The sequence below is a fragment of the Tiliqua scincoides genome, chromosome 2, assembly GCF_035046505.1.
Source record: "Tiliqua scincoides isolate rTilSci1 chromosome 2, rTilSci1.hap2, whole genome shotgun sequence".
Taxonomy (NCBI): Eukaryota; Metazoa; Chordata; class Lepidosauria; order Squamata; family Scincidae; genus Tiliqua; species Tiliqua scincoides.
The window spans coordinates 194043348-194069243 of NC_089822.1; the positions used below are offsets into that span (position 1 = coordinate 194043348).

At 44.7% G+C, this 25896-nt stretch overlaps 1 protein-coding gene across 1 annotated transcript; it reads left to right on the forward strand.

The window, feature by feature from the left end:
- Positions 1–11997: 11997 nt before the first annotated feature.
- Positions 11998–25241, forward strand: LOC136638906 (cationic amino acid transporter 2-like). Its single transcript, XM_066612933.1, has 11 exons — positions 11998–12373; positions 13668–13823; positions 15592–15751; positions 16010–16146; positions 16877–17099; positions 18761–18897; positions 21617–21719; positions 22656–22798; positions 23301–23467; positions 23884–23992; positions 25129–25241. The coding sequence occupies exons 1-11, from the start codon at positions 11998–12000 to the stop codon at positions 25239–25241; spliced, it is 1824 nt and encodes a 607-aa protein (XP_066469030.1).
- The last annotated feature ends 655 nt before the right edge of the window (positions 25242–25896 follow it).

Consider the following 25896-nt stretch of genomic DNA (forward strand, 5'->3'; position numbering starts at 1 on the left):
CTCTGGAGGGCCAGATATTGGAGACTGGGGGCTCCCTGAGGGCCGCATTGGGCGTCTTTGAGGGCCGCAAGTGGCCCCAGGGCCAGGGTTTGGGCACCCCTGGTCTAGAAGTACAAGTACCTCAACTAACAAAGCATTGCAGGGACAAAGCATGAAGGTAAACTGGAAGGAAACTGGCTAGTTAAACATCCGTGGGAAGGTGAGCAGGAGGGTAAAAAAGTCAGGGCATTAACACCCCCATCTTCTCAAAATCAAGGACTCTAAAATCAAATACAGAATTAAAATACAAATTAAGACTTCACTTTCCAAGTAAACAAGCCATTTAAACACCCCAAAGAAAAAGAAGCAAGCAATTAGTTAAAGTGGGGGGGGAGTGCCACATGCATGTATCCCTCTTCCTGTTGGGCAGAGGTTGTGGACATGTTCTCCTGCAATGAGCTCCTGATCTCAGGAACCTAGTTTGTTCCCTTGAAGCCAAGGCAGCTAATGTGGAGAAGCTGAGTGAGTCAGAGAGGTATGTGAATAAGACCTTCAGGGACATGATAGAGGCATCCCAACGGGGGGGGGGGGGAGAGAGAGAGAGAGAGAGAGAAGGGGACTATCCATTAGGTGAGGTGATGCAATTGCCTCAGCAGTAGATTGCAGGGAATGAGAGTGTGGAGGAAGGAGCAGCTTCTTATCTGTTGCTGCCTGCAGAATGCAGCCTCAAAGACTCAGCCCACACAAAGAGCACTTCAGACATAAATCCTTCATTAATTTCAGTCTGTAGTTACAAGGTAACAGAAAATAACAGCAGCATAGCAAAGAAACATAAAGACAGCACAATATACATGACCACCAGCCTCCCACACGAGGGCTCTTGCAGTCCTTTTAAAGCACTGTGCGTGAATTAGGAAGGGTGGTGTCTCCTCCTCCTGATGGCAGCTCAACACCTGTTACAATTAGTGAGCTCTCTTTTCACCTGACTCTTGGTGATTCAGCATTTTACACAGCTTAGGCCCTACCTTATCCAGGCCAAATTTCCCCAGGTTGTTTTCTAACCCTGACAGAGAGGATGGTAGAGTACTACCAAAGAGAAGGCCTGTCCCTTCTGCTTATCAGCTGACCAACAGCAAGTGACTGTGGGAAACAAGATTCTGGCTTAGATGGGCCTGACCATCAGTGTTCTTATGTAGGTCTTATGTATATCCAAAACTTCAAAGGGGATTTTTTAAAAATGTGCAGAAGTGTGAGTAGCAAAAATGGCTTCTTTGAAAAGTATGTGAGCTACAATGGCACATGCATTGCTGGAACATAAGATTGTCTGGCCTGAGCTGACAGTATTCTGGATTCCATTAACAATAGACACTAGAGCAAGAACAGATGGTTCAGAAACAGCAGCTGCTGTAGGTCTGCCAACACTGTCCACCTCCATATGTAACACAATTCCGCCACCTGCTGGTTAAGGAAAGAGAAGCAACTGACTCAGTTTCCCAGGTACCAACCCTTTGGGGAAAATAAGTCCTTGGGCTACTTCACAGTGTACAGTATTTTTCCTGCTCTGAGTTATTAAGCTGTGGTTTGCTTTTGGAAGCATCTTCTCAAGCTCATCCTCTTCTAAAGTGCACCAGGAGGTGGATTAGGCCTGGGAAGGGGTGGGATTGACTTTGGCAGTGTCACCTGCCAGGCCACAATGGCACTTTGAAAACCAGGGTGCAGACCATCTTTTTGTGTTACCCTTCTGGGGGGGGGGGGAGTTTTTCTGGCTGCTTCAACTAAAGGTATTTTGTGTGGTCCACATGAGTCCAATTGTTATTTCATCAGGATGTCCCATCCCACACCCAGGATATGGAATATAGAACAACCTCTTTGGGAAGAGAGAGAGAGCTGGAAGGGAGCCACCACAAGGGGATTGGACTAATTCATGGGGGACAGGTTTATAAGTGGCTACTGGTCATGATGACTACATGCTACCTCCAGTTTCAGCTGCAGTAGGCTTCTGAACTACCAGTTACTGGGCAGCTGTGAGTGAAGCATGCCTTTCCCTCCTGCTTCTGTGCTTCCCAGAGACTGTTCGTGGACCACTGCAGCTGGGCCTTGGCCTGGTCCAGCTGGACTTTTCTTATGTTCTCTGTAGCAACAAAAAGGACACATGAAGTGAGTAATCATAGCAGCAATTATTTTGATTGGGGAAGGTGAAAAAGGAATTGCTGCAATGATCATGAGAATAACTGGTGAAAAGATCTGCAACCGTCTGGTTTGCAAGTCCTGCCTTCTATGGCAGCAAGGTTGGCTGGTGTCATATGCTTACTTGTTGGCATAATCTGCTGTGTTTGAAACAGAATGGCTCATGTGGGAACAATGTACCAGACAATCAGTGCATTGTAAGTGATTGTACACACACGTACAGGATCAGGCTGCCTCCTTCCGTCTGTTGGAAAGCAAAGCCAAATATTTGCTTCACAGAGTTATGTTGCCAGCATTCTAACATTGCTTGACCATTGGGCACAAATGATGAGTGCCAGACCAATGAACATGATAAAACAATTAATACTGAACCCAATAGGAATTCCTTATCCTCCAGTTCATGAAGGCTTTGATTAAAGAAGCTGGAGGACTGGTAAGGAACTGTATTAAGGGCCTCAGCACCTTTATGGTAAGAGATGATTTTGATCTCTGATGATCAAATGATGAATTTTGTGGTGTGCCATAGTGGAAAACAGCCCAATCCTGTTGGGGGACTACTGCTGGTGGAACTAGCATTCCACTGGCAGCATCTGCCTTATGGATGTCACAAAAAATGCTAACTGGATTTTGTGTCTTGTGTTGGCTTTATAACAAGATGAAGTGGCTCATGCACAGGCTGTCTCTCCTGTGACTCTCTCTTGCTTTCTTGGTGGTGGGATGCTGGTCAGTGTTTTAAGAAATGTTCCTTGTGAAGATGTATCTCTTGCCCTTTTTGAGATAGAATTTTACCAGCACAAAGAAAACAAACACAAAAGGCAAATATTTTGCTAACAAGCACTGCAGAAAGGGTTCTCCTTTCATTCCAAAAGCTAAATAAGTTTGTTTCCTGAGAGTTCTGATTCTAGGTGTTGTTTTAAACTACAGGAAGGGGGATACTGGATGGGGCCGCTTGTGTGTTGACTGAGTTCTAATTTGATGGCACTGAATGAATTCATTCGATCCCGTTCATACAGTTCCATACATGTTTAACTCCAGTAGCACTTGTGTTCCCCAACGTGAGGATTTTTGCTTCAGAGCTCTTTTGCATAGTGATGTGGAAGTTATTGGCAAATTATTGACTGATAAAAGTATTTCATTCACAATGAAGAAACTGGAAGAGCAGAAAACTGTCTTGTACAAGTGGGCATGATGGCATATTGTGTGGTAGACATGCTGAGGAAATTCAAGACTATAACACTGCCCAGGAATATGAACTTCTCAGGAAAAAGGGGAATTATAAAAGAGATGGCTAAACACTGCAAGCAGCAGCAAAGGGCACTTACTAGATAGTAGCCTAAAGCACATGAAATTTTTGCCAAGTAATCAAGCTCCAATTCTCACTTCACCTTATCTCCGGGTCAATCAGAGGGCAAAGCCTTTCAACTCTGAAAAGTTTCATTTCTCAAGCTGCAAACAGGCAGGCGCCAAGTTTCTCAAGCAGCAGGCAGGCACAGCTCCTTAGAAGCAATTTGTTGACCTTTTATTCTCCTTCCTTCTGCTGCAGCCTGGTTCTGCTTGGCAAATGCTTGCAAAGCAGGTCTGTTTTTTGAAACACCAGGATGGGAATCCTCCTTTCCATCTGAAGCAGGCTACAGTTCAATGCACCCTTACTTAAGAATAACACCAATGAAAAGCAGTGGGTCTACTTCAGAGTAAAAAGGGTTGCAAATATATGCAGCTGCATCTCTCTGCTGTGAATTGAATTGCACACTACCAGTTATGTGTTATGGGTTGTATGTCGTATGTAGAGCTTCTGGCTTAACACACCAGACACCTTAAAGGTGGATTTGATTCATGGTTCAACCTTTTTCACTTGCATATCCCTTGGCAGCCCATTTCCATAAATTGTACCCTTCATATTAGCAAAATGTTTGTAATTAATAATGCACACCCTCATGTCATCTATAGGAAAGCCCAGACTTCATGTATTTATCACAGTGTGTTCTCTTTTTATCTGTTTGAAGAAGACTCTGCCTTTGCACTGTTTTGCACCAGAAGTGTGCTGAGAAATTCTGGGTGATTGATCAATTTCCATATTATGTTTCAGCTTTTTTACTGTGCTGGTTTTCAATCACTGGTTCATACATGAATTGATGACCAAAAACTAACTATTGGTGGGGCTTTCACAGCCAACTAGCTACCTCCCTTCCTGCCTTACTGGTCCTTGCAAGGCATTCCTGTCTTGCAAGGCATTCTGGAGCATGACCTGCCTTTTTCTACCATTATTCCATTCTTTTTCAAGTACCTCTAAAGGTCCTGTTGAGTGTCCCTGGGAGTACATGAATACCAGGTTGGGAACCACTGATTTACTGGTATGTTGATTACAGTGCACTTAAAAAGGTGCTACAAAAAGTGCTTACAAAAAGATGATGAAGACCAGAATTTAAAAAGAATAAAAGTGTATCTTATGATCTTTTACTATGTTTTTAATAAATTAGAGACTACAGTTCTTAGGTAACAATTAGTGGTGGGTTATTTTTCAGGAACTGGCCTCGAGTAAAATCAGACAAAACTATAGTCAGACACCCCCCTAAGTTTAACCCCCGACTTATCCGAGGGTCATAGAAAATTCCATGATTGTTGGCTCAAAACCTGCCCTCGGCTTATCTGTGGGGTCGACTTATAGGCGGGTGTCCCGTGCAGTCCAGCTCATCCTCTTAGGTCATCAGAGAAGGCCTTTTTACAAGTGCCTCCACCCAAGAAGGTCCGGGGGGCGGCGGCAAGAAATAGGGCCTTCTCAGTAGTGGCACCAACGTTATGGAACTCCCTTCCCCTTGACTTGAGAATGGCTCCCTCTCTTGAGAGTTTTCGGCGAGGCCTGAAGACACTGCTGTTTATACAAGCCTTCTGATTTTTTTGGCCTTCTTAACATTTTTTATACATCTTTTAGTTTTTTACAGGCTTGATTCCTCTGTGACTTGCTCTTTTGTGCTCTTTTTATTCTGTCTTTTAATCTGACTACTAACATAAGAACATAAGAACAGCCCCACTGGATCAGGCCATAGGCCCATCTAGTCCAGCTTCCTGTATCTCACAGCGGCCCACCAAATGCCCCAGGGAGCACACCAGATAACAAGAGACCTCATCCTGGTGCCCTCCCTTGCACCTGACATAGCCCATTTCTAAAATCAGGAGGTTGCACATACACATCATGGCTTGTAACCCGTAATGGATTTTTCCTCCAGAAACTTGTCCAATCCCCTTTTAAAGGCGTCTAGGCTAGACGCCAGCACCACATCCTGTGGCAAGGAGTTCCACAGACCAACCACACGCTGAGTAAAGAAATATTTTCTTTTGTCTGTCCTAACCCACCCAACACTCAATTTGAGTGGATGTCCCCTGGTTCTGGTATTATGTGAGAGTGTAAAGAGCATCTCCCTATCCACTCTGTCCATCCCCTGCATAATTTTGTATGTCTCAATCATGTCCCCCCTCAGGCGTCTCTTTTCTAGGCTGAAGAGGCCCAAACACCGTAGCCTTTCCTCATAAGGAAGGTGCCCCAGCCCCGTAATCATCTTAGTCACTCTCTTTTGCACCTTTTCCATTTCCACTATGTGTTTTTTGAGATGTGGCGACCAGAACTGGACACAATACTCCAGGTGTGGCCTTACCATAGATTTGTACAACGGCATTATAATACTAGCCGTTTTGTTCTCAATACCCTTCCTAATGATCCCAAGCATAGAATTGGCCTTCTTCACTGCCGCCACACATTGGGTCGACACTTTCATCAACCTGTCCACCACCACCCCAAGATCTCTCTCCTGATCTGTCACAGACAGCTCAGAACCCATCAGCCTATATGTAAAGTTTTGATTTTTTGCCCCAATGTGCATGACTTTACACTTACTGACATTGAAGCGCATCTGCCATTTTGCTGCCCATTCTGCCAGTCTGGAGAGATCCTTCTGGAGCTCCTCACAATCACTTCTGGTCTTCACCACTCGGAAAAGTTTGGTGTCGTCTGCAAACTTAGCCACTTCACTGCTCAACCCTGTCTCCAGGTCATTTATGAAGAGGTTGAAAAGCACCGGTCCCAGGACAGATCCTTGGGGCACACCACTTTTCACCTCTCTCCATTGTGAAAATTGCCCATTGACACCCACTCTCTGCTTCCTGGCCTCCAACCAGTTCTCAATCCACGAGAGGACCTGTCCTCTAATTCCCTGACTGTGGAGTTTTTTCAGTAGCCTTTGGTGAGGGACCTTGTCAAACGCCTTCTGAAAGTCCAGATATATAATGTCCACGGGTTCTCCCGCATCCACATGCCTGTTGACCTTTTCAAAGAATTCTATAAGGTTCGTGAGGCAAGACTTACCCTTACAGAAGCCATGCTGACTCTCCCTCAGCAAGGCCTGTTCGTCTATATGTTTTGAGATCCTATCTTTGATGAGGCATTCCACCATCTTACCCGGTATGGATGTTAGGCTGACCGGCCTATAGTTTCCCGGGTCCCCCCTCTTTCCCTTTTTAAAAATAGGCGTGACATTTGCTATCCTCCAATCTTCTGGCACCGTGGCCGTTTTGAGGGACAAGTTGCATACCTTAGTCAAGAGATCTGCAACTTCATTCTTCAATTCCTTAATAAGTCTTGGGTGGATGCCATCAGGGCCCGGTGACTTATTGATCTTTAATTTATCAATGAGGTCTGAAACATCTTCTCTTTTAACCTCTATCTGACTTAACTCAGGAGGGGCCGTTCGGGCAGCGGTATCTGCCCGAGGTCTTCTGCCGTGAAGACAGATGCAAAGAACTCATTTAATTTCTCTGCCATCTCTAAGTCTCCTTTTATCTCCCCTTTCCCTTCCTCACCATCCAGAGGGCCAACCGCTTCTCTGGCGGGTTTCCCACTTCTAACATATTTGAAGAAGCTTTTATTATTCCCCTTAATGTTGCTGGCCATGCGTTCCTCATAGTCTCGCTTGGCCTCCCGTATCACCTTCTTACATTTCTTTTGTCACAGTTTATGTTCCTTTTTATTCTCCTCATTAGGGCAAGACTTCCATTTACGGAAGGAAGCTTCTTTGCCCTTGACAGCCTCTCTAACTTGGCTGGTTAGCCATGCGGGCACCCTCCTGGATTTAGTGGAACCCTTCTTTCTTTGCGGTATACACCTCTGCTGGGCCTCTATTACTGTTGTTTTAAGCAGCCTCCATGCACTCTGGAGAGATTGGACTCTTTTTACCCTCCCTTTCAACCTCCTTCTAAACAGCCTCCTCATTTGGGGGAAGTCTACCCGTCGGAAGTCAAGGGTTTTTGTTAGAGATTTGCCTGGTATTCTTCCCCCAACGTGCATGTCAAAACGGATTGCAGCATGATCACTGTTCCCCAATGGCTCAGTAACGTTTACATCTCTAACCAGGTCCTGCATACCGCACAATATTAAATCCAGAGTCACCTGTCCTCTGGTGGGTTCCGTGACTAGCTGCTCTAAGCCACAGTCATTTAGCACGTCAAGAAATCCGGTTTCCTTATCGTGACCAGAACACAAATTGACCCAGTCAATATGAGGATAATTGAAGTCCCCCATGATTACAACCCTGTCCCTCCTTGTCACCTCCCTGATCTGTTTCCTCATTTCAAAGTCCCCATCTGATTTCTGGTCTGGAGGACGATAGCACGCCCCCAGTATTACATCGCTGCACAAGCCTGGTAATTTAACCCACAGAGATTCTACAGTGGAGTCGGACCCACCTTCAATCTCTACTTTGCTGGATTCTATCCCTTCCTTAACATAAATGGCCACCCCACCTCCAACACGCCCCTGCCTGTCCCTCCTGTAGAGTTTATAGCCCGGGATTGCGGTATCCCACTGATTCTCCGCATTCGCTCCTTTGTCCCCGCATCCTCTCATTGTGCCAAACCGTCTATCACATCCCATCACGCTACCTTTGCCAATTTCTTCTCCTACCCTGCCTTTGTCTTGTTGTTCTCTAACCTCCCCATCCTCATCCCATAGGGATGAGGAGTCCCGAATTGGATGCCCCTCGGCTCCTGTCGGCCTTCCCCTGTTTTTATGGTCTCTGTTAATGTGCTTTTAATATGTTTTTTTATCTGCTATTTGTGCTAATTTATGTTTTTTAAATCTGTTTTTTACATGTTGTTAGCCGCCCTGGGTCCCTTTTAGGGAGAAAGGCGGGATACAAATAAAGTTTATTATTATTATTATTATTATTATTATTATTATTATTATTATTATTATTATTATTATTATTATATGTCTGTGGTAATTAAAAGCGTGCACCCAAACACCAAATTTCTCTACATGGTGTCAAGTTGGAGGGATATAAGAAGTTGAGAAGCCCAAATCAGTCTTCCATCTTGTTCACTTTTCTGTCTATAAATGGCGGCCAGGCAGAAGCCAGAAGGGAGTTTCCATTTCCTGTTTCCTTATTCCTTTACCTTCTATTTTCTTGGGCTGTTGCTTTAAATAAGTTTGTATACTGAGCATGCAATCCTATCCAACTTTCCAGCGCCAATGCAGGCATGCCAACTGGGCATGAGCTGCATCCTGCGGTGGTGGGTGCAGTCATTTGTTCCTTTACCTCAATGCATTGCAGCTGCATTGGCACTGGAAAACGGGATAGGATTGGACCCTCAGTGACTGCAGCTTGAATGTTGGGAGACATTGCCAGAGAGAGACGTCCTGGATAGCAGCCTGTAAGGAAGCTTATATCTTTTGTCTACAATGTCCAAAAGAAGTGGATTGCTCAAGCTTGAAAACTTTGGAGTTGAAACTGTATCATATTTTGCTGGGGGCAGGGAGGGAGGGGGGATGTAGTGCACACAAAAGAGGGGTTGTCCTTTTTCTTGGTAGATGCATGCATCTGGTTTCTTTGGACAAAGTTTGGCTCTCAGTCTGTTTTGCCATGACTTCCCAACCATTAACTAGATAGAAAACAAGGCGGTTACAACAGAGGTGGTCACGTAAGAACAGGGCTGACTTTGCCTTAAGGCAGGGACGGCCTGCATGGACTGTTAAAGGGCAGCAAATTGTCTTTTTTTTCTCCCACACACGATGAGTAGATTCCAACTGGATCTTTTTTTTTTTTGCCTAAGTTACCAGAATGCCTTGCGACACCACAGTGATGAATCCTTGACTCAGAACATTCAAACAGCTATAGTACACGCTACCCAGCACCACTCTGGTCTTCTCCGATTCCACCCTTGCTTGGCTGCACACACTTTTCCACCTGCCTGCACTGTTCCACTGTTCTCTCTCCTTTTTGCATGTGTTCGTTCTCCCTCTTGCTCAGCCCCTCCGTCCCCACTCCTGCCATGTGTCCTATCAGAGGTAGCGCTTGACATTCTTGAAGGCTTCACGCTCTCTATGCCAAGGGAACAGAGGCAGAAAGAAAAGAAGAGCGAGGGAAGAACTGTGGACAAAGAGATGGGACTCCCTGTGTTCTGCCAGCCCCAGCAATTCTCAAACATTAATTCAAGACATTGTGTGATGTGGGCATGATTTGGAAACCGTTGTGTGGGAAAAGGAAATATTTCTGCCGGCAGTACCACATGACCAAAGATAGTGGCTAGGAAGGGCAGAGGTAGGCGGGCGGAAAGACCGCGGGATGGGCTACAGTGCAGTACGTTTAAATGAGGAGGCTGCAAGCATACCCAATGACTCAAGATTTGCCTCCCCCTGGGCATTTCTCATGCTTTTTATGTGGAGTTGGTGCAAGTTTCCTGTAAGTGTGCAAAAGTAAGTAGATAATTTTGTAAACGGTGAGGGAGATACAAGTCACTCTTTTGCAATGCAGCTGTGCCCTGTAGCATCCTGTAGAAGTGTGAGAATAGGAGGGAGATAAATCACTTTGGGCATAGAAGCTGGGGGGGGGGGGAAGGCAGGGGGCAGAATGATGGATGTGCATGTAAAAAGCAGGAATGCTTCCTTCAGACCCAAAGAAAGAACAAATCCTAAAGAGACACTTTTAAAACAGGAAAATATTGAGTGAATTGCTTGATACTTGGAAATTTTAAAAGAATTATTTATGGGCATTGATAGTCATGTAACTATCCATGGTGAAAATGTATTCTTGTCACACAAAGCAAGCACATGTCCTTGTGCGGTCTTGCAGATTTGTGGCTTACATCTGTCCACATAAAAACAAACACTTGATGGTGCACTTCACAGAACCACATAAACAAAAAATTTAGCACAAGGAAAGCTAACAGCAGAGAATTTGGAGGTACCAAATGCTAAAGGGAGAGTTTCAGGCTGAAGACAACCCTAGCCTATGAAGAAATTGTGCTGTTTTTAGACAGTAGTCATAAGCCTCCTAGTTCTTACCAAGAAGCAGGCCCCATGGTAAGTAATGGACTCTGTGTAAGAGAGTGAGTTTAGGACTACCGACAGTGATTCACCTGCGGGGATGAAGATCTAACAAGTGGACCAAATTAATTCATCACCAGTGGATGCTTAGGGTAATGTTTTCTTTCTTCTTCCACTGCAGGTGATGTTTTTCAGGCACTTGTAGCACAATCCTGTTCATGTTTACTGAAAAGCAAGGCCCACTGTCTTCAGTGAGGCTTATTTCCAGGGAAGCATCCGTACCGGTAGTTAACAGCGGATATCTACATACATAGTGATCTTGTATAATTACTTGTTTGGACAGATCACCAATCCAAATTAATGTGGAACTGTCTGAAAATTTTTCAAATGCAGGTGGACTATCCTGGATGCTTAGCTAAGAATAAACACATTTGCCCTTCTGCTTCTATGTATGTGTTTTCCTTTAAAAGCAGCTGCAGGGTTTTTAAACTTTTCTACCCGTACTTCACAAATCTCCACAATCACCAAACTACAATTTGTTCTAAGAGGGTAGCAGATACCACAGGTTCCTTCCTGGGGCAAATAGAAACTTTGGGGTTGGAGGGTTTTGATTTTTGTAGAGAATGTGGCATGGGAGAAAGGATTAAATTCCTTGCCTCATTGCAGTCCCAGTCTGGATATCCCCTTCTGCTGCAGTTCCATTTTAAGGGGGGGGGAGGGGGGAGAGGCAAACAACATGTGTAGTTTGGCCTGAAAAATCACCTTGGGATGGGGAAAAAGTGGAGAGATTTGGTTATCTGAACAGTCCCCGTGAGCCCCTCTCGATCACACCATCTCTCTGAAGAGAGAGCTTCCTGCACCATTACATTTCAGACACTGAAGAATATGCTGGTGTAGAACACAAGAAGAAGGAATATTCATGTAGAGATATATTTGGAATTTTATTATGGATTTAAAATGGAGCATACGTTTATAAGAACTCAATTGGTCAACAACGCATAGGTGAGGCAGCATATCTTCCTTTCTGTTACAAAGCCGCCTTCACACAACACAGCCAGTGTTTGTGAATGTGTGCAGTGGTGGAGATTGTGGCGGCAGTCCCTACGCCCAGCCCAAATGCATTCAGCGGACTGTGCATACCAACTCTATGCATGTACAAGGGCATGCACACAATCAAGAATGCTGAAAAGGCAGGGTCCTGCAAGTCTAACAGCACAATCCTATGCATGTCTACTCACAAGTAATCCCATTGTGTTCAATGGCGCTTGCTCCTAGGAAAGCATGCATCGGATTGCAGCCTAAAATTTGTATGTGTATAGAGTCTGTTTACAGTCTTTTGAACATATGTGTGCCAAGGCAGTCCTTCCTTTTGCATCCACATTTTTTTCTTCTGTAACATACAGTACATCTCACTCTCTTTCTCTCCCCCCCTTTCTTGGGGATGCTTCACACACTGTATTTTGTACAATGCACTTGTTTTGCACTGTTATTAATGTCTCTCCTGCTTCTTTCTTTTTCAGATGACGGTTCAGGACTTCCTACACTCTGTCTTTCGTATGGTTTCCCATAGAAAAACAATAAAAACCAGTAGCTACATAGAATCAAACTTGTGCCGCTGCCTTTCCACCTTGGACTTGGTGGCACTGGGTGTGGGCAGTACATTGGGAGCAGGGGTGTACGTCTTAGCAGGAGAAGTAGCCAAGACCAATGCTGGCCCCAGTATCATCATCTCCTTCCTGATCGCTGCTTTGGTATCCATCCTTGCAGGATTGTGTTATGCTGAATTTGGAGCCCGGGTGCCTCTGACTGGATCTGCTTATCTCTATAGTTACATAACAGTTGGGGAGCTGTGGGCATTCATCACAGGCTGGAACCTGCTCCTCTCCTATGTAATTGGTATAAACATGACTTGGGCTTCTGTTTATGGTTTTGTCATTGTGGTTGTATGGATAAGCCAAAGAAAAGCCAACCAGGAAAAAGGTTTTAGTATGTAACAAGATGATACAAGATGTCGGATTCTCATAATCACTTTGTCTAGAAGTGCATCTCTCTCTCTCTCTCTCTCGTCCACGCACACTGTGTTTTTTCTGCAGTTTCCCTATGATGTAGGCTCATGTTTGGGTTCATAATTGTAAATCTCAGGTTGAGTAATGGAGCACCCAACTGTGTCTTGAGCCTGTTGTAGAAACCTTAATTTAGCCAGTTCACTATGAGTAACATACTGTAGGTGATGTGTAATCAGATCTGAAAGAGTGTAATCAAATCTTTATAGTGTCAGGGCCCAGGAGAGTTGGACAGGCTGAGGACCAGCTTAATTGCAGGCAGACAAGTTTCCTGGAGCCAGAGGTCACAGACACTGTCAAAGAAAGGCTGCTGGTTAGATTCTGCCTAGGAAAAGGCTAGATCCCACATTGACAGTCCGTTGAGCTGTCCAGGTGGTACCTGGGCTTTGCTGCTAGAGTACCTACTACTTTGCTCAGAATCTCCAGCATCTTACATACACCACACCTTACAGGGCCACCTCACCCATGAGGCAGTGGTCATCTCAGGCAGCAGTTTAGGGGAAGTGGCGAATGTCTCTTACCATCAGCACCTTTTTTGTTGGTCTGGCATCCTTTGCAAAACTTGCAGGAGTAGAGCTCCTGAAGATCAGAGAGGTCCTCTGAAGCCTGGGAAGTGTAGATTGGGAGCGCCTCTTTTCCTCTTTACAGGTTTCACAAGGGGCTTATAGGGGAAGAGGTGGCCTGTCTTGTTGGAGAAGTGTATGTATGGTGGCAAGAAGATGCTTCATCTCAGGCACAGTGACCTGGGTCTGCTTACATATAGGCAAGTAGTTGTGAGAACTTAACCTAAGAACTGAGAAGAAAAGACAGGAGGAAACCATTGATATTGCAAGGAGAAAACAAAGAGGCTGATCTATTCTGCCTTGCATTGTAGTTTAAGTTAAAGGCTGACATACCTCCTCTGGAAGAGAATTTTAGAAGGACTCAACTTCACAGAACATGATGGGCATCTGAAACTGGAGCACATTGCTGTTCCACAGAAGTCCACGTCAGGGACCCATGAATCCTGTAAGCTGACCATTCCTACACACGCTCATGCATATAGAACATTTGGTAGGACTCCATTTGACTTATTTCACCCATATGTGTGGCAGTGCCATCTTGTTTAACTGACTGATTCTCTGCAGGTACTTCCAGTGTGGCCAGAGCCTGGAGTGCTACTTTTGATGAACTCCTGGGCAAAAGAATGGAGATCTTTCTCCGCACTCATATGACTATAAGCTCTCCAGGTTTGGCTGAATACCCTGATATCTTTGCTGTTTGTCTCATTATCATACTTGCAGGTATGTTTGTGCTTCTTTGTTCTTCATTGAATTTTGTAATTTTCCAGAAATGCAGCTGTTATTATAGACTGATCATTTAACTGTAAAAGTTCCTACTAGATGAGTAACACAACTCCAACTAATCAAGCCAAAATAAGAATGACCTCTTAGTCATGGTTTCTGAACACTGCCATTGTCATTTGCACTGTAGCTGCTTGTTCTGTTCTTAAAATCTATTCTCACTTTTCCTACAGGATATTCAGCAACCCACTACCTTATCTTCTTTGTCCCCCTTTCTTGCCTTCTTTAATTCCTAATTCTAATTCAGAAATGTTCCTGTACTTTATCATCCAATCCTTAAGACGAACGTTTTTATTCAAAAATTGGAGTTCAAAAGGAACTCACTCATTTTTAACACTGTGTGTCTTTTTTGAAAATTAAGCTGATTCTAATAACTCATCTTTCTTTATCACTGGTATCTTTGTTACTATTGTAATTTTTCTTTTATTTGAACCAGGTTCTATTTAAGAAAGTGTGCCAGCTTTTGGTAGTCAAAGCAAAATTGTTTTCCAATTGTCATTTTCAAAGCTGGTCATTCAGATTTTCAGTTGTTAGGAGGTGGTGTGTATTAATTTTTGTACATACTATACTTGGTGTTGAGCAAGTTCTCAAAAATGTTGTAAATTTATTCTTCTTTAACCTATTTTATAGGATGTTCACATGCTAGATCCCAGGCATGGTCAGAGGACTCATGATGTAGCCTCTCATGTGTACTAAGCAGATCTGAGGCTGGTCAGAACCTGGATGAGAAACCACCTGGATGTGGAGGGACTATAGCTCAAGGGCTAGGGACCTTGTTCAGTGGTAAAGCATATACTTTGCATGCAGAAGGTTCCCAGCATCTCTTGGGAAAGGCCCCTACCTGAATCCCTGGAAAGCTGCCTCCACTCAGTGTAGACAATATTGCCCTAGGTGGACCAATGATCTGACTCTGTACAAGGTAGCTTCATATATTCACTTGAGAATCCCATGCACAATGTCTTGAGTTCCATCATGGAAGATAGGTGGAAAATAACTGTAAATAAATAAAATTCCCAGCATAAACCAAACAAGGTACAGGACTAGGAAATCCACATGCAGTGGACCTCTGGAACGAAGTACCTGTAATCCTAAAAGTGAGTGAGTTGCAGGAAAATGGAACTGATGATTACCAAGGGAGGTAATGAGTTCTTTCTTGCTGGTGGTCTTCAAGCAGAGGCTTGACAGATACGTTTTGGAGATGCTTAAATGAGAAGTTTCCTGCTTCAAGCAGGGAGTTGGATTAGATGCTCTTGAGGACCCCTTCCAGTTGTATGATTCATAAGAGCATGTGGCACATATTCTTTTATTTTTGCGTCACATGTTCTAGTCCTGGAGTTGAATACTTGTTCTTGGAGTAAGATTGCTTCAAATTGAACTTTGATAAAGATATACATCTCTAGCTATTTTCTAGCCACTTCCCTGCCTGCATACTTTTAAGAGTGTAAGAACAATTAATGTAGGAAGCGGTCTTTATCTCTTCTTCTGACAGCAGCAGCCCATCTCAGATGGTGGATCCTGATATGGTATTAGCAATTGTACCTCCACTGCCCCTCTACAACAGGGCACTGCCTCAGATATGCACAGACCTCAGACTTGTCTTACACATTCAAATGTGATGCGTTAACAGTGTAAGAAGTTAAGCACCAAGAGACCTTTTCAGCACTTGGGTACTAACTGCAAATGCTGTTCCTCCTGCTTGACTCTCCAGGACTCCTCTCCATAGGGGTGAAAGAATCCACCACTGTGAATAAAGCATTCACAGCTATCAATATCCTCGTCCTCCTATTCATAATCATAAGTGGATTTGTCAAAGGAGACTTGAAGAACTGGAGGTTGACTGAGAATGAGCTCCAAAGAACTATGATTGGGTATGGGAATGGTTTGATCAGCTCTTGTGCTGCAGTAACAGGACTTGCTCGCTTTTGGGGGGGGGGAAGGGATTTAAATTCCCAATATATTGTAGTCACAGAAAACAGAGCTTCTTAACTTTTTTCTTTTACTCCAGCGCCTTCCCTTCTAGTTAGCCTCGGCTGTATTCCCACCTACTTTCTATGCATGCATCTTTCCCAGTGACATCCAGTCAAATCCTTTTCACACTAACTGTCCTTATCTCTCATTCTTCAAAGCAATCAGTCTGTGACTGGCAACAGCACCTGGAAGTTTGGGGTTGGAGGGTTCATGCCCTATGGCTTCAGTGGGACCATGTCGGGAGCTGCAACCTGCTTCTATGCTTTTGTTGGGTTTGATTGCATCGCGACTACAGGTCAGTAAGAAGAGACACCGGTACAAGCATGCATTGTTGATAACGCCATCCAGCAGCAAATGAAGAACGAGGCAGAATGGTCCAATGACATCATCTCATGGGGGTGGGTCAGTCATTTTTAAGGTTGATCTGTGCCCTGAAACCAGTTCTCTTTCGTAAATGCTCTACAATGCTATCTTCGGCCCTAGTGTTACTGGAACAATAATCCTTGCACAGTTCTTTTGGGGGACCCAGAGTGCTGCACTTTCATGCAGGGACAATTTGCATGCAGGGACAGAGACAAATTAGGGCAATTTGGCCAAATTAGGCCCCATGCCTAGAGGGGCCCTGCGCTGGGGTGGTGAGCAGAGTGCCCACAGCCAGCACCTCCCTCTGTAGCTGATGCTCCAGCATGGAATCTTCCTTGCCGAGGCACTGTGAGGAGATCATGGTGAGTCCTCCTTCCAACTTGCCCCTGGGTCTGATTGGCTTGAAATTGCTCCATCCCCCAGAAGCAGTTGGTGGTGACACCGCTGCTGGGTGCATTATCACTGCTGCTTATCCTGATGAGTAGGGGAGCCCTGCGGCAGTGGGTGCACCTGCAAAAATTTTTTGCATTGGGCCCTGCAGCTCCTAAGGCTGGCCCTGCTGTCATGCTATTAAAAGAACCTCAGGGAAATCATAGTCTGCTTGTAAGAGGAAAGCTGTAATTTCAGAGGAATGTGACCATTGATGTCTGTGTCTACCGCAGTGGAAGAAGTGAAGAACCCTCACAAATCCATCCCGATGGGAATTGTTCTCTCCCTGCTGATCTGTTTCCTAGCCTACTTTGGTGTTTCAGCTGCCTTGACACTGATGATGCCCTATCACCTTTTGGATACCATGAGTCCCCTGCCAGTGGCTTTTGAATATATTGGCTGGAGCATGGCCAAGTATGTTGTAGCTGTGGGGTCACTATGTGCTCTGACCACGAGGTAAGGACAGCTTGTTATTTGCAGAAATATATACACATTTTCTAATTCTTCAGGTACAGAAGAGAAATACTAGGGAATCAGTCCAAAGGGCTATGCTAGTCCAGTTTCCATCTTGTCTCCCACAGCAGCCAATCGGATGCTTCTGAGAAGCCTGCAAGCAGGACATAAAAGCTGCAGCCCTTCTCCATGGTTGCCCTCCAGCAACTGATGTCCAGATACATAGCTAATACCTAGGAACTATTGATAGACCTTTCCTTTAGGAATTTGTCAAACCCCCTTCTAGCAGCTTGCTGAGTCAGTAGCCATTAATTAACATATCTGCTGGCTGCAAAGTCCGTAAATGCAGGTGTTGCATTTTGTTAATGAGTTTCTTTGATCTGTCCTGAATTTACTACCTATCAATGTCATTAACTGACTCCCAATCCCAATATTATGAGAAAGAGGGAGAAAATGATATACACTCAACCAGGGCTGGCCCAAGACCTCCTGATGCTTGAGGCGGCATGCCAAATGCTGCCCCTCCCCTTGTTCAATAATGTGCCAGCCTCTGCTCTTCCACTCTCCAGTGTTCTACCTCAGCACTCCCCTCCATATGACCTCTTTGTCTCTGTTTCCTCTTTCTTTTCCGATCCAAGGTGTGGAAGGAGAAGAAGTTGTAGAGGCAAGTAGGCAGACATAGATGAGCACCAATCAATCTATTGCTTGAGGTGACTCCATCAGTTGGCTTCATGGCTGGCCGGCCCTGCATTCAACCCATCTTGCATATTTTTACAAGCCTTGATCTTGTAATTTCCTCTCACCTTAAATGTCTATTTATTAAACTATCAGCCCAATCCAATGAGCTCTGGCAGGCAGTGGAATTCTGTGATCAGCCACTGCTGAAAAAGTGCTTAGTAGCGTGCTTTCTTGATCCCAGTGGATCCTTACTGCCTCCATTACCAGAACTCCAGCTGTCCACAGGAGCAGATACGCAACCATGGGGAATAGGAGGGGGCAGAGAGAGGGTTTGATGAGTGGGAATGGGGGCGCAAAGGGGTGAAATAGGGTGGAGAGGGGATATGATGGGGCAGGGAGGCTGCTGGAGGGGGTGGATATGGTGACAATGGCATGCACTGGATCCTACCCTCCATTTTCACTGCCTCCTCATCCCCTTTCTCTTCTGGGACTTGTGCTAGAGAATTGCAAAATCCTAGCACAGGTGTGAGAAGACTCACTGCAGTTGGGAGACTTGCAAGGGGGTAGGGGGATTTCAATCTTCTTTCCCTGCTGAAGCCTCCCAATCCGCCCCTCCCCCAATTGGAAGTGCTTCAATCCCTTGATAATTTTAGTTGCTCTTTTCTACACCTTCTCCAACTGTAAAATAGCCTTTTGGAGATGGGAAGATCAGAATGTGTTGCCCCAGGTCTGCTAAAGTTATTTAGGAGTCTTTGATGAGAGGCTTTTGTACCACCATCATAATGTCAACTCCATCATTCAAAGACCCATTTCCAACAAAGCACCGGTAGAGTCTTGGAAGAGGGACACTTGTTCTCTTTAAAGGTCTCATCCAATGCATGCAATGCAAGCTTCCCTGATACATCCTGGTGTATAAGAGGTTGGACTAAGAGAAGGGTGAAAGAGTTCTTCAGCATTTTCTCCTCTTTCCTTGTCTTCTTCTATAGCCTGTTGGGTTCTATGTTTCCAATGCCACGAATTTTACTTGCCATGGCCAGGGATGGACTGCTCTTTCAACCTCTGGCAAAAGTTAGCAGCCGGCAGAGCCCAGTGATTGCCACTCTGGTATCTGGAGCTGTTGCAGGTAAATATGTAAGAAGACCTCATGTTGAATAGGCCTGGGGCCTGAGAGCAGGGCTAACACTCCAGACTTACATCTAGGACTCAATCTGTTTTATTAAATATGGAACCTATATACCATCTCAAAGTTTAGCAGGGATAGGGTGGCTCAATAATGATAACTGCAAGATGGAAAGATCCCTTCTTGATTGACTCATCAGAGTCTCTTTGAGCTTGGAAGGAATAATGTTATTAGGTACTTTCCCGTAACCTAGGGTCTTGAAAAGTACTTAGTCGTGATGCTGTAATTACAAGGGGGAACATAAGAACAGCCTCACTGGATCAGGCCATAGGCCCATCTAGTCCAGCTTCTTGTATCTCACAGTGGCCCACCAAATGCCCCAGGGAGCACACCAGATAACAAGAGACCTGCATCCTGGTGCCCTCCCTTGCATCTGGCATTGTCATAGCCCATTTCTAAAACCAGGAGGTTGCACATACACTTCATGGCTAGTAACCCGTAATGGATTTTTCCTCCAGAAACTTGTCCAATCCCCTTTTAAAGGCATCCAAGCCAGATGCCATCACCACATCCTGCGGCAAGGAGTTCCACAGACCAACCACACACTGAGTAAAGAAATATTTTCTTTTGTCTGTCCTAACTCTCCCAACACTCAATTTTAGTTGATGTCCCCTGGTTCTGGTGTTATGTGAGAGTGTAAAGAGCATCTCTCTATCCACTTTATCCTTCCCATGTATAATTTTGTATGTCTCAATCATGTCCCCCCTCGAGTGTCTCTTTTCTAGGCTGAAGAGGCCCAAACACCGTAGCCTTTCCTCTTAAGGAAGGTGCCCCAGCCCAGTAATCATCTTAGTCGCTCTCTTTTGCACCTTTTCCATTTCCACTATGTCCTTTTTGAGATGTGGCGACCAGAACTGGACACAATACTCCAGGTGTGGCCTTACCATCGATTTGTACAACGGCATTATAATATTAGCCGTTTTGTTCTCAATACCCTTCCTAATGATCCCAAGCATAGAATTGACCTTCTTTACTGCCGCCGCACATTGGGGCGACGCTTTCATCGACCTGTCCGCCACCACCCCAAGATCTCTCTCCTGATCTGTCACAGAGACAGCTCAGAACCCATCAGCCTATATGTGAAGTTTTGATTTTTTGCCCCAATGTGCATGACTTTACACTTACTGACATTGAAGCGCATCTGCCATTTTGCTGCCCATTCTGCCAGTTTGGAGAGATCCTTCTGGAGCTCCTCACAATCACTTCTGGTCTTCACCACTCGGAAAAGTTTGGTGTCGTCTGCAAACTTAGCCACCTCACTGCTCAACCCTGTCTCCAGATCATTTATGAAGAGGTTGAAAAGCACGGGTCCCAGAACAGATCCTTGGGGCACACCGCTTTTCACCTCTCTCCATTGTGAAAGAACAGAAAAAAACAGAAAATTAAACATATTTACATTACTCTTTCTCATGAGGCACTCAGATTGCCCACTGATATGCTTAACTCCAACACTCTGAAATGCAGTAGAACTGGACACTGATTATTAGGAAAGTTCAAAAGATGTACATTTGTACAGATTTCACTTGAAGTGGAAGATTCAAATTGTACATCTAAATGGTTACAGTCTTTCCAGACCACTCAGAAAGCTGAAATGTGGTATATGCATAGTCCAAGACACTCTTTCTAGAAAAATGCGAACATGAGATTATTTTTACACTGGATAATGAAGTTTACTTCTTAATAGAGGCTAGGATTTCAGAACAGTGTAAACCAGTATTCTCAACCAGTGGTAGCTGTACCACCAGTGGTACTTGAAGTGGTGTCTGGGATCCCCAGCTCCCTGCCAGCTGGCAGCAAAACCTGCAACGCAATGCAACAAGCAGCAGTAGGAGGCTTGACTTAGCAGGCAGAGCTCCAGCGTGAGCTTTTTGCATGCTTGAAAAAACCCTCCCATCCCCCCGAGCCTCTTTCCAGTATTTGTTGCATTGCATTCGGCCTCCCAATCTGGAAGTAACTGGAAATGACATCATCACTAGTTACTTCTAGTGGTACTTCCAATAGGTGGACCATGCGAAGTGGTAGAAACGGGGTACAAAAGGGGACAAAGGTTGAGAAACACTGGTTTAAACCAAGTTGCTTATGGGATGCTGGAGTGCAAGAATCTTCACATACTTGAATTAGCTGGAGGAGGCAGCACTCCCAGTAACAGTATGTACTGAACTGGAAGTATGTACTGTACCAATGTGCACAGAATGCAAATTTTTTTTATTCATAAGACATAAAGAGACTCTAACAAAGACATGGTTAAACCTTTAGATCTCATTAAGGCCCAGTTCCTTGTATCTCATTAAGGTCCAGCTCTTCCCACCATGCTGGAGCTATTTCCCATCTGCACTGATTTTTTTTAAAAATCAGTCATCCAGGACTGAATGTGGATATGATAAAGAAGTCATGAGATGTCCCATCTGAATCTGCTCCACAGATTCTAATGTGTGTTTCAAGAATGCTGTGATGGATCACTAAACTGGGCACATGAAGGCACTCTGTCCTTTCCACTTTACTTGTGTTGACAAAAAACATTACAATGGATGGCAAAAAGGGGTGTGTGTGTCAAAAAGCAATCGCACAATTGATCCTTACTAAAAGGAGCTACATATAGAGGGAGACAAGGATGAAAAGAAAACTTTTTCAATTCAGTATGCCCTCTTTCTTGTCTTCACAGCCATGATGGCTTTCCTTTTTGATCTGAAGGCCCTGGTTGACATGATGTCCATTGGGACGCTGCTTGCCTACACACTAGTAGCAATCTGTGTTGTTCTCCTCAGGTAATGAACTGCTCACTCACTTCTAATGGAAGGACAGGTGCTACTTCAATGAAGACATCAATAAACCTAGTGCTTCACATGCTTCAATAAACCCAGGGCTTCAGGCAAAAAGGGAAGGGGACTGATCACTGTCACCTTGCCCTCCTCCTCTGTTCTGGCCCCCACAGCTGCTTCCTTTCTGCAAGCACCATCACTAACCAGTGTGTCTGCTTCTCAGCATCCCTCCCCCGAATGCCTGAGTATATGTTTCTACCCATAAACGCATGGGAAACCCAACTTCCATTCCACAGGAATATCCCCTCTTACTTGGGCAATAGTCATGATGTCACAGCCATACTAGCCAGGCTTCAGTATGATATGATAAGTTCCCTTCTCTGCTCACTTTCTCCCACACTTGGGGAAACTGGCCATGTTGCCCTGCTACAGAGCAAGTATACAAAGAGGTGGGACAGATGTGGCCACATTCAGGACACATTTCATTAACACACATCCATCTGCACCTCATAACTTACTGAAAGGTGCAATGTTCACATCTTCACATAAGAAATATGTCACAGATTTTATAAGAAATGGCAAGGACATATATGATTAAAGACAGGTTCCTGCTAAGATGTCTGTGGGAATGATCTTTGAATTTGTTAACCAAATCAGAAAAACAGCAATTTCATGTAACATAGATCTTTTAACTGCAAACTGCCATTCTGATATTCTTCAGCTTCCAGAAAATTGTTTGCAAGAAATTCCCTCCCATCCCTTTGTTCAGAATCTCTAAATTTTTGACTTTGTCTCTACCCGCTGTTCTCATTTCTTCACACTGAATATCTCCTGAGCATGGTACAGCCAAGCCTACCTCTGTTGTCATTCCAGGGATGTAGACAGGCAATTGGAGAGAAAGAAGATACCAGCATATGTCTTTTACGATAATTTTCTTTGCAGGTATCAACCTGATCCCAGCTCTCTGGACCCATCAGAACAGAAAAGTCTATGCAGAATGCTCTGGGTGAAACGCCTAGTCCAGCCAGATACAATGCCATGTCAGAGATCATCCAGCCTGGCGTCTCATACTTTATCTCTAATTGGTGAGTACTGGGCAGGGCTTGCAGACCCAACAGGGCTCAGGCAAGTGGGCAGTGACTGAGAGGTTCATACCTATTATAAGATCCACCAGGCTGGGTCAAATTCTGAACCCACAGAAGTGGTAGTATCCACAGCACCATTGGATTGTGGGTTTGGGGCATCATCCAAGGTCCTTGGGTCCTCAGTAACCAGGTGCCAGCACAGGTACTGGAACAGCTATCATAGCTACTGTATAAGCAATAAAGTGGACAAGATGAAATCAAACAGGCTGGGAATGGCTATATGTCAAAAGTTCTCCTACTTAATTATTAGAGAGTCTGGACTCCACTTGAGACAAAACAGGAAAAGCCATTTCATGATGTTATCTGTGCAATCGGTGTCTTTTTTATTAGTCTTTTCCCATGTGGTAGCCCATGGGATGGTCATGTGCAAGGAAGGCATCCACCGCCACCACATTCATCAACTGTTTCCCAGCATGCTTTTCACAGACCATTTTCTGTCCAGTTGTTCTAGTCTGCACTGTGAGTGTGCTGACCACAGCAGGACTGCCATGTTTCTTATCTGGAGGATCCTGGTGCATTGCCTGCCTCGTTCTCCTCCTCCTGGGGATTCTAGTGGCATCACTCATTATCTGGAGGCAACCTCAGAGCCAGAGAAAAGCAGACTTCTTGGTAAGCAAGAAAATTCCCTGTTGTCACTGTGAAGTCAAATGAGTGTGAGAGAGCACTTAACACTCAGGTTGCATACAGATGCATCTGTGAACAGGGACAGGTGCATGTTCTTCTGCTGTGGAGTAAGCTCCACCTCCCCCCGCTGCCTTGACTTCTCAAATGACATATGTAGAGTGATTTCCTATTCCTCTTTGACCCACCCTGATGCTTCAGGCAGCCTGTGCATTTTGTGTGTGTGGGGGGGGGGGGGGTAATTCAAGCAACTCAGCTCTAGCACATGATGGTATTGGAGCTAAATTCCCATTCATGGCAGGTTTAATTTCTGGAGGGTCTGACAGTTACCTAGGGCTGTCATATGGAGTAATGCTCCATGGTACTAAAATCTAATCTCTGCATATGTCTGTATTAAAACTCAGGTTCCCTGCCTGCCATTCTTGCCCATTCTCAGCATCTTAGCCAATAGCTATCTAATGGCCCAGCTCGGCAGTGACACCTGGCTTCGGTACATGGTGTGGATACTTATCGGTAAGCCTTTGAGAACGTAGGTGCTATTTAGAGGTGGGACTTGGGGAAGGGTGTAAATCAGGTGTGTCTTGTAAAGTCAGTGGCATCTGACAAGACAGTGCAATCTGCTTCTTAGCTTCCTAGAGCTGATTAGTAATCCAATCCTATGCCTGTCTTCTCAGAAGTTAGTCCCATTGTTCAATGAGGCTTACTCCCAGGAAAGTGTGTATAGGATTACAACCTAGGTCACATAACAACTAATTAGATGACCATTCCTCTTTGGCAGATAAATGCCTGGTTCCCTGTACAACTGATCAAGAAAGGAAGTAAAGGACGTTTTGTCCTCTTGTTGTTTATACTGCTTATTGCTCGAAGAAGAAGAGAGCAGAGCAATGGGGATCATTTGATGACTGCAGTACCACATGGCAGAGCTCTGTGAACCCATAAGGCAGTGTATTAATGCATATTAATTTTAATGTTAATTAAAATTTAATGTATTAGAACGCAGTCCTAACATTGCACTGGACTGGCATAAATCCCTTACGCCAGCCTGGGAGTGTCACAAATGTGCCACGGCGAAGGTGAGTTCAGACCACCGGCAGGCTGCTGGTGTAGGGGTTTGGGGAGGACAGGGGAGGGTGGGGGAAGTGTGTACTGGAGTTGGTACAGTACCAAATGGTTGGTACAGGGGGCTGGTAGTCAGCAGAATGGGGTGGGGAGGGGGAGGAAATGAGCAGGGACCAAAGCAGGTAGGGGTGCGTATCAAGGGCAGGAAAGGGGCAGTTATCAGTGGGAGCAGCTCTGCCAGTATCCTATCCCTCTTCCTGGCCTTGATCCACTTACCCTGGTACACTCAGGCTTGTTCGAACAAAATAGCTGGCACAGATCTGAGTAGACTCTGAGCAGCAAAGGCTTGTCCTGGGGCAAAGGATAAAATTTTCCCTTACCTCAAGGAGACCTCTGGGGTAGGAAACTCCCCTTCAGGATGCAACACGCGCCCCACTGGTGTGGTTGCATCAGCACCTGTGAAGTCACCTTAGATTGGGCTGCCCTCCTCTCCCTCTCCTTTGGAAGCATCCCAGTGACAGAAACTCTGGTCATTCCTGGTTCTGAAGGGCAAAGAAATTGCTCACTGCTTCTTTCCCTCTGTATTGTAGGCTTCCTGATTTACTTTGGCTATGGGATCCATCACAGTGCAGAGAGACACACAGACAAGGAGCCATCTCCACAGGAGGAGGCAACGCATGATTCAGATGCAAGTATCACTTAGAAAAAGATAACTCCAAAGAAACCATGCAGTGGGACTATTGATTCTAATGACAGAAGACCTTCATATTAACAGTCTGACAAGACAGTGATTCTTCCATGTCTTAAATGTAAATGTTTGTACATATTTGTAGTATAAATAGTATAATGAATGATTTGATGCAGATCATTGATGTATGTGAAATTCATGGCCAGTGAAAGAAGTGTATTGCACAGTGGCTCAGACTTTGCCCTCACCACAAGTTCATTGTGTAGCTTAATGAAGCTTCTATTCCTACAACGTCAGCCCCTCCTCCAACAGCAACAGGGCTTATATTAACAACCTGTTTTACAGGGCTGTTGTTGGAGGGATTACTGAAGTAACTCATGTGAAATACTTCTAATGCTTTAAATGCAATGTATACCTATTTCAATGACATTTTTATTTAGATACTCATGTCCTGCTTTTAATTCAGAAATAAAGCAGATGACCAGCAAAAAAGAAGCAATTCAGCTTCATTAAAATAGCAACATGAAAAAAAGATCAGCAGAAAGAAGTGAATAAAACAACTGGAGCATAAGAACAGTTGACAGCTGGATTAAAGCTTTCCCAAACAGGAAAATCTTAGCTTTCCATCTAAAGACAGAAAGAGACAGAGCCTGAGTTTAAATCTAGGCAG

Coding starts and splice junctions, on each gene's coding strand:
- LOC136638906 (XM_066612933.1), top strand. CDS start 11,998: ATGACGGTTCAGGACTTCCTACACTCTGTCTTTCGTATGGTTTCCCAT. Junction 12,374..13,667: donor GCTCCTCTCCTATGTAATTG/GTATAAACATGA, acceptor GATTCTCTGCAG/GTACTTCCAGTGTGGCCAGA. Junction 23,468..23,883: donor AGAGAAAAGCAGACTTCTTG/GTAAGCAAGAAA, acceptor ATTAAAACTCAG/GTTCCCTGCCTGCCATTCTT.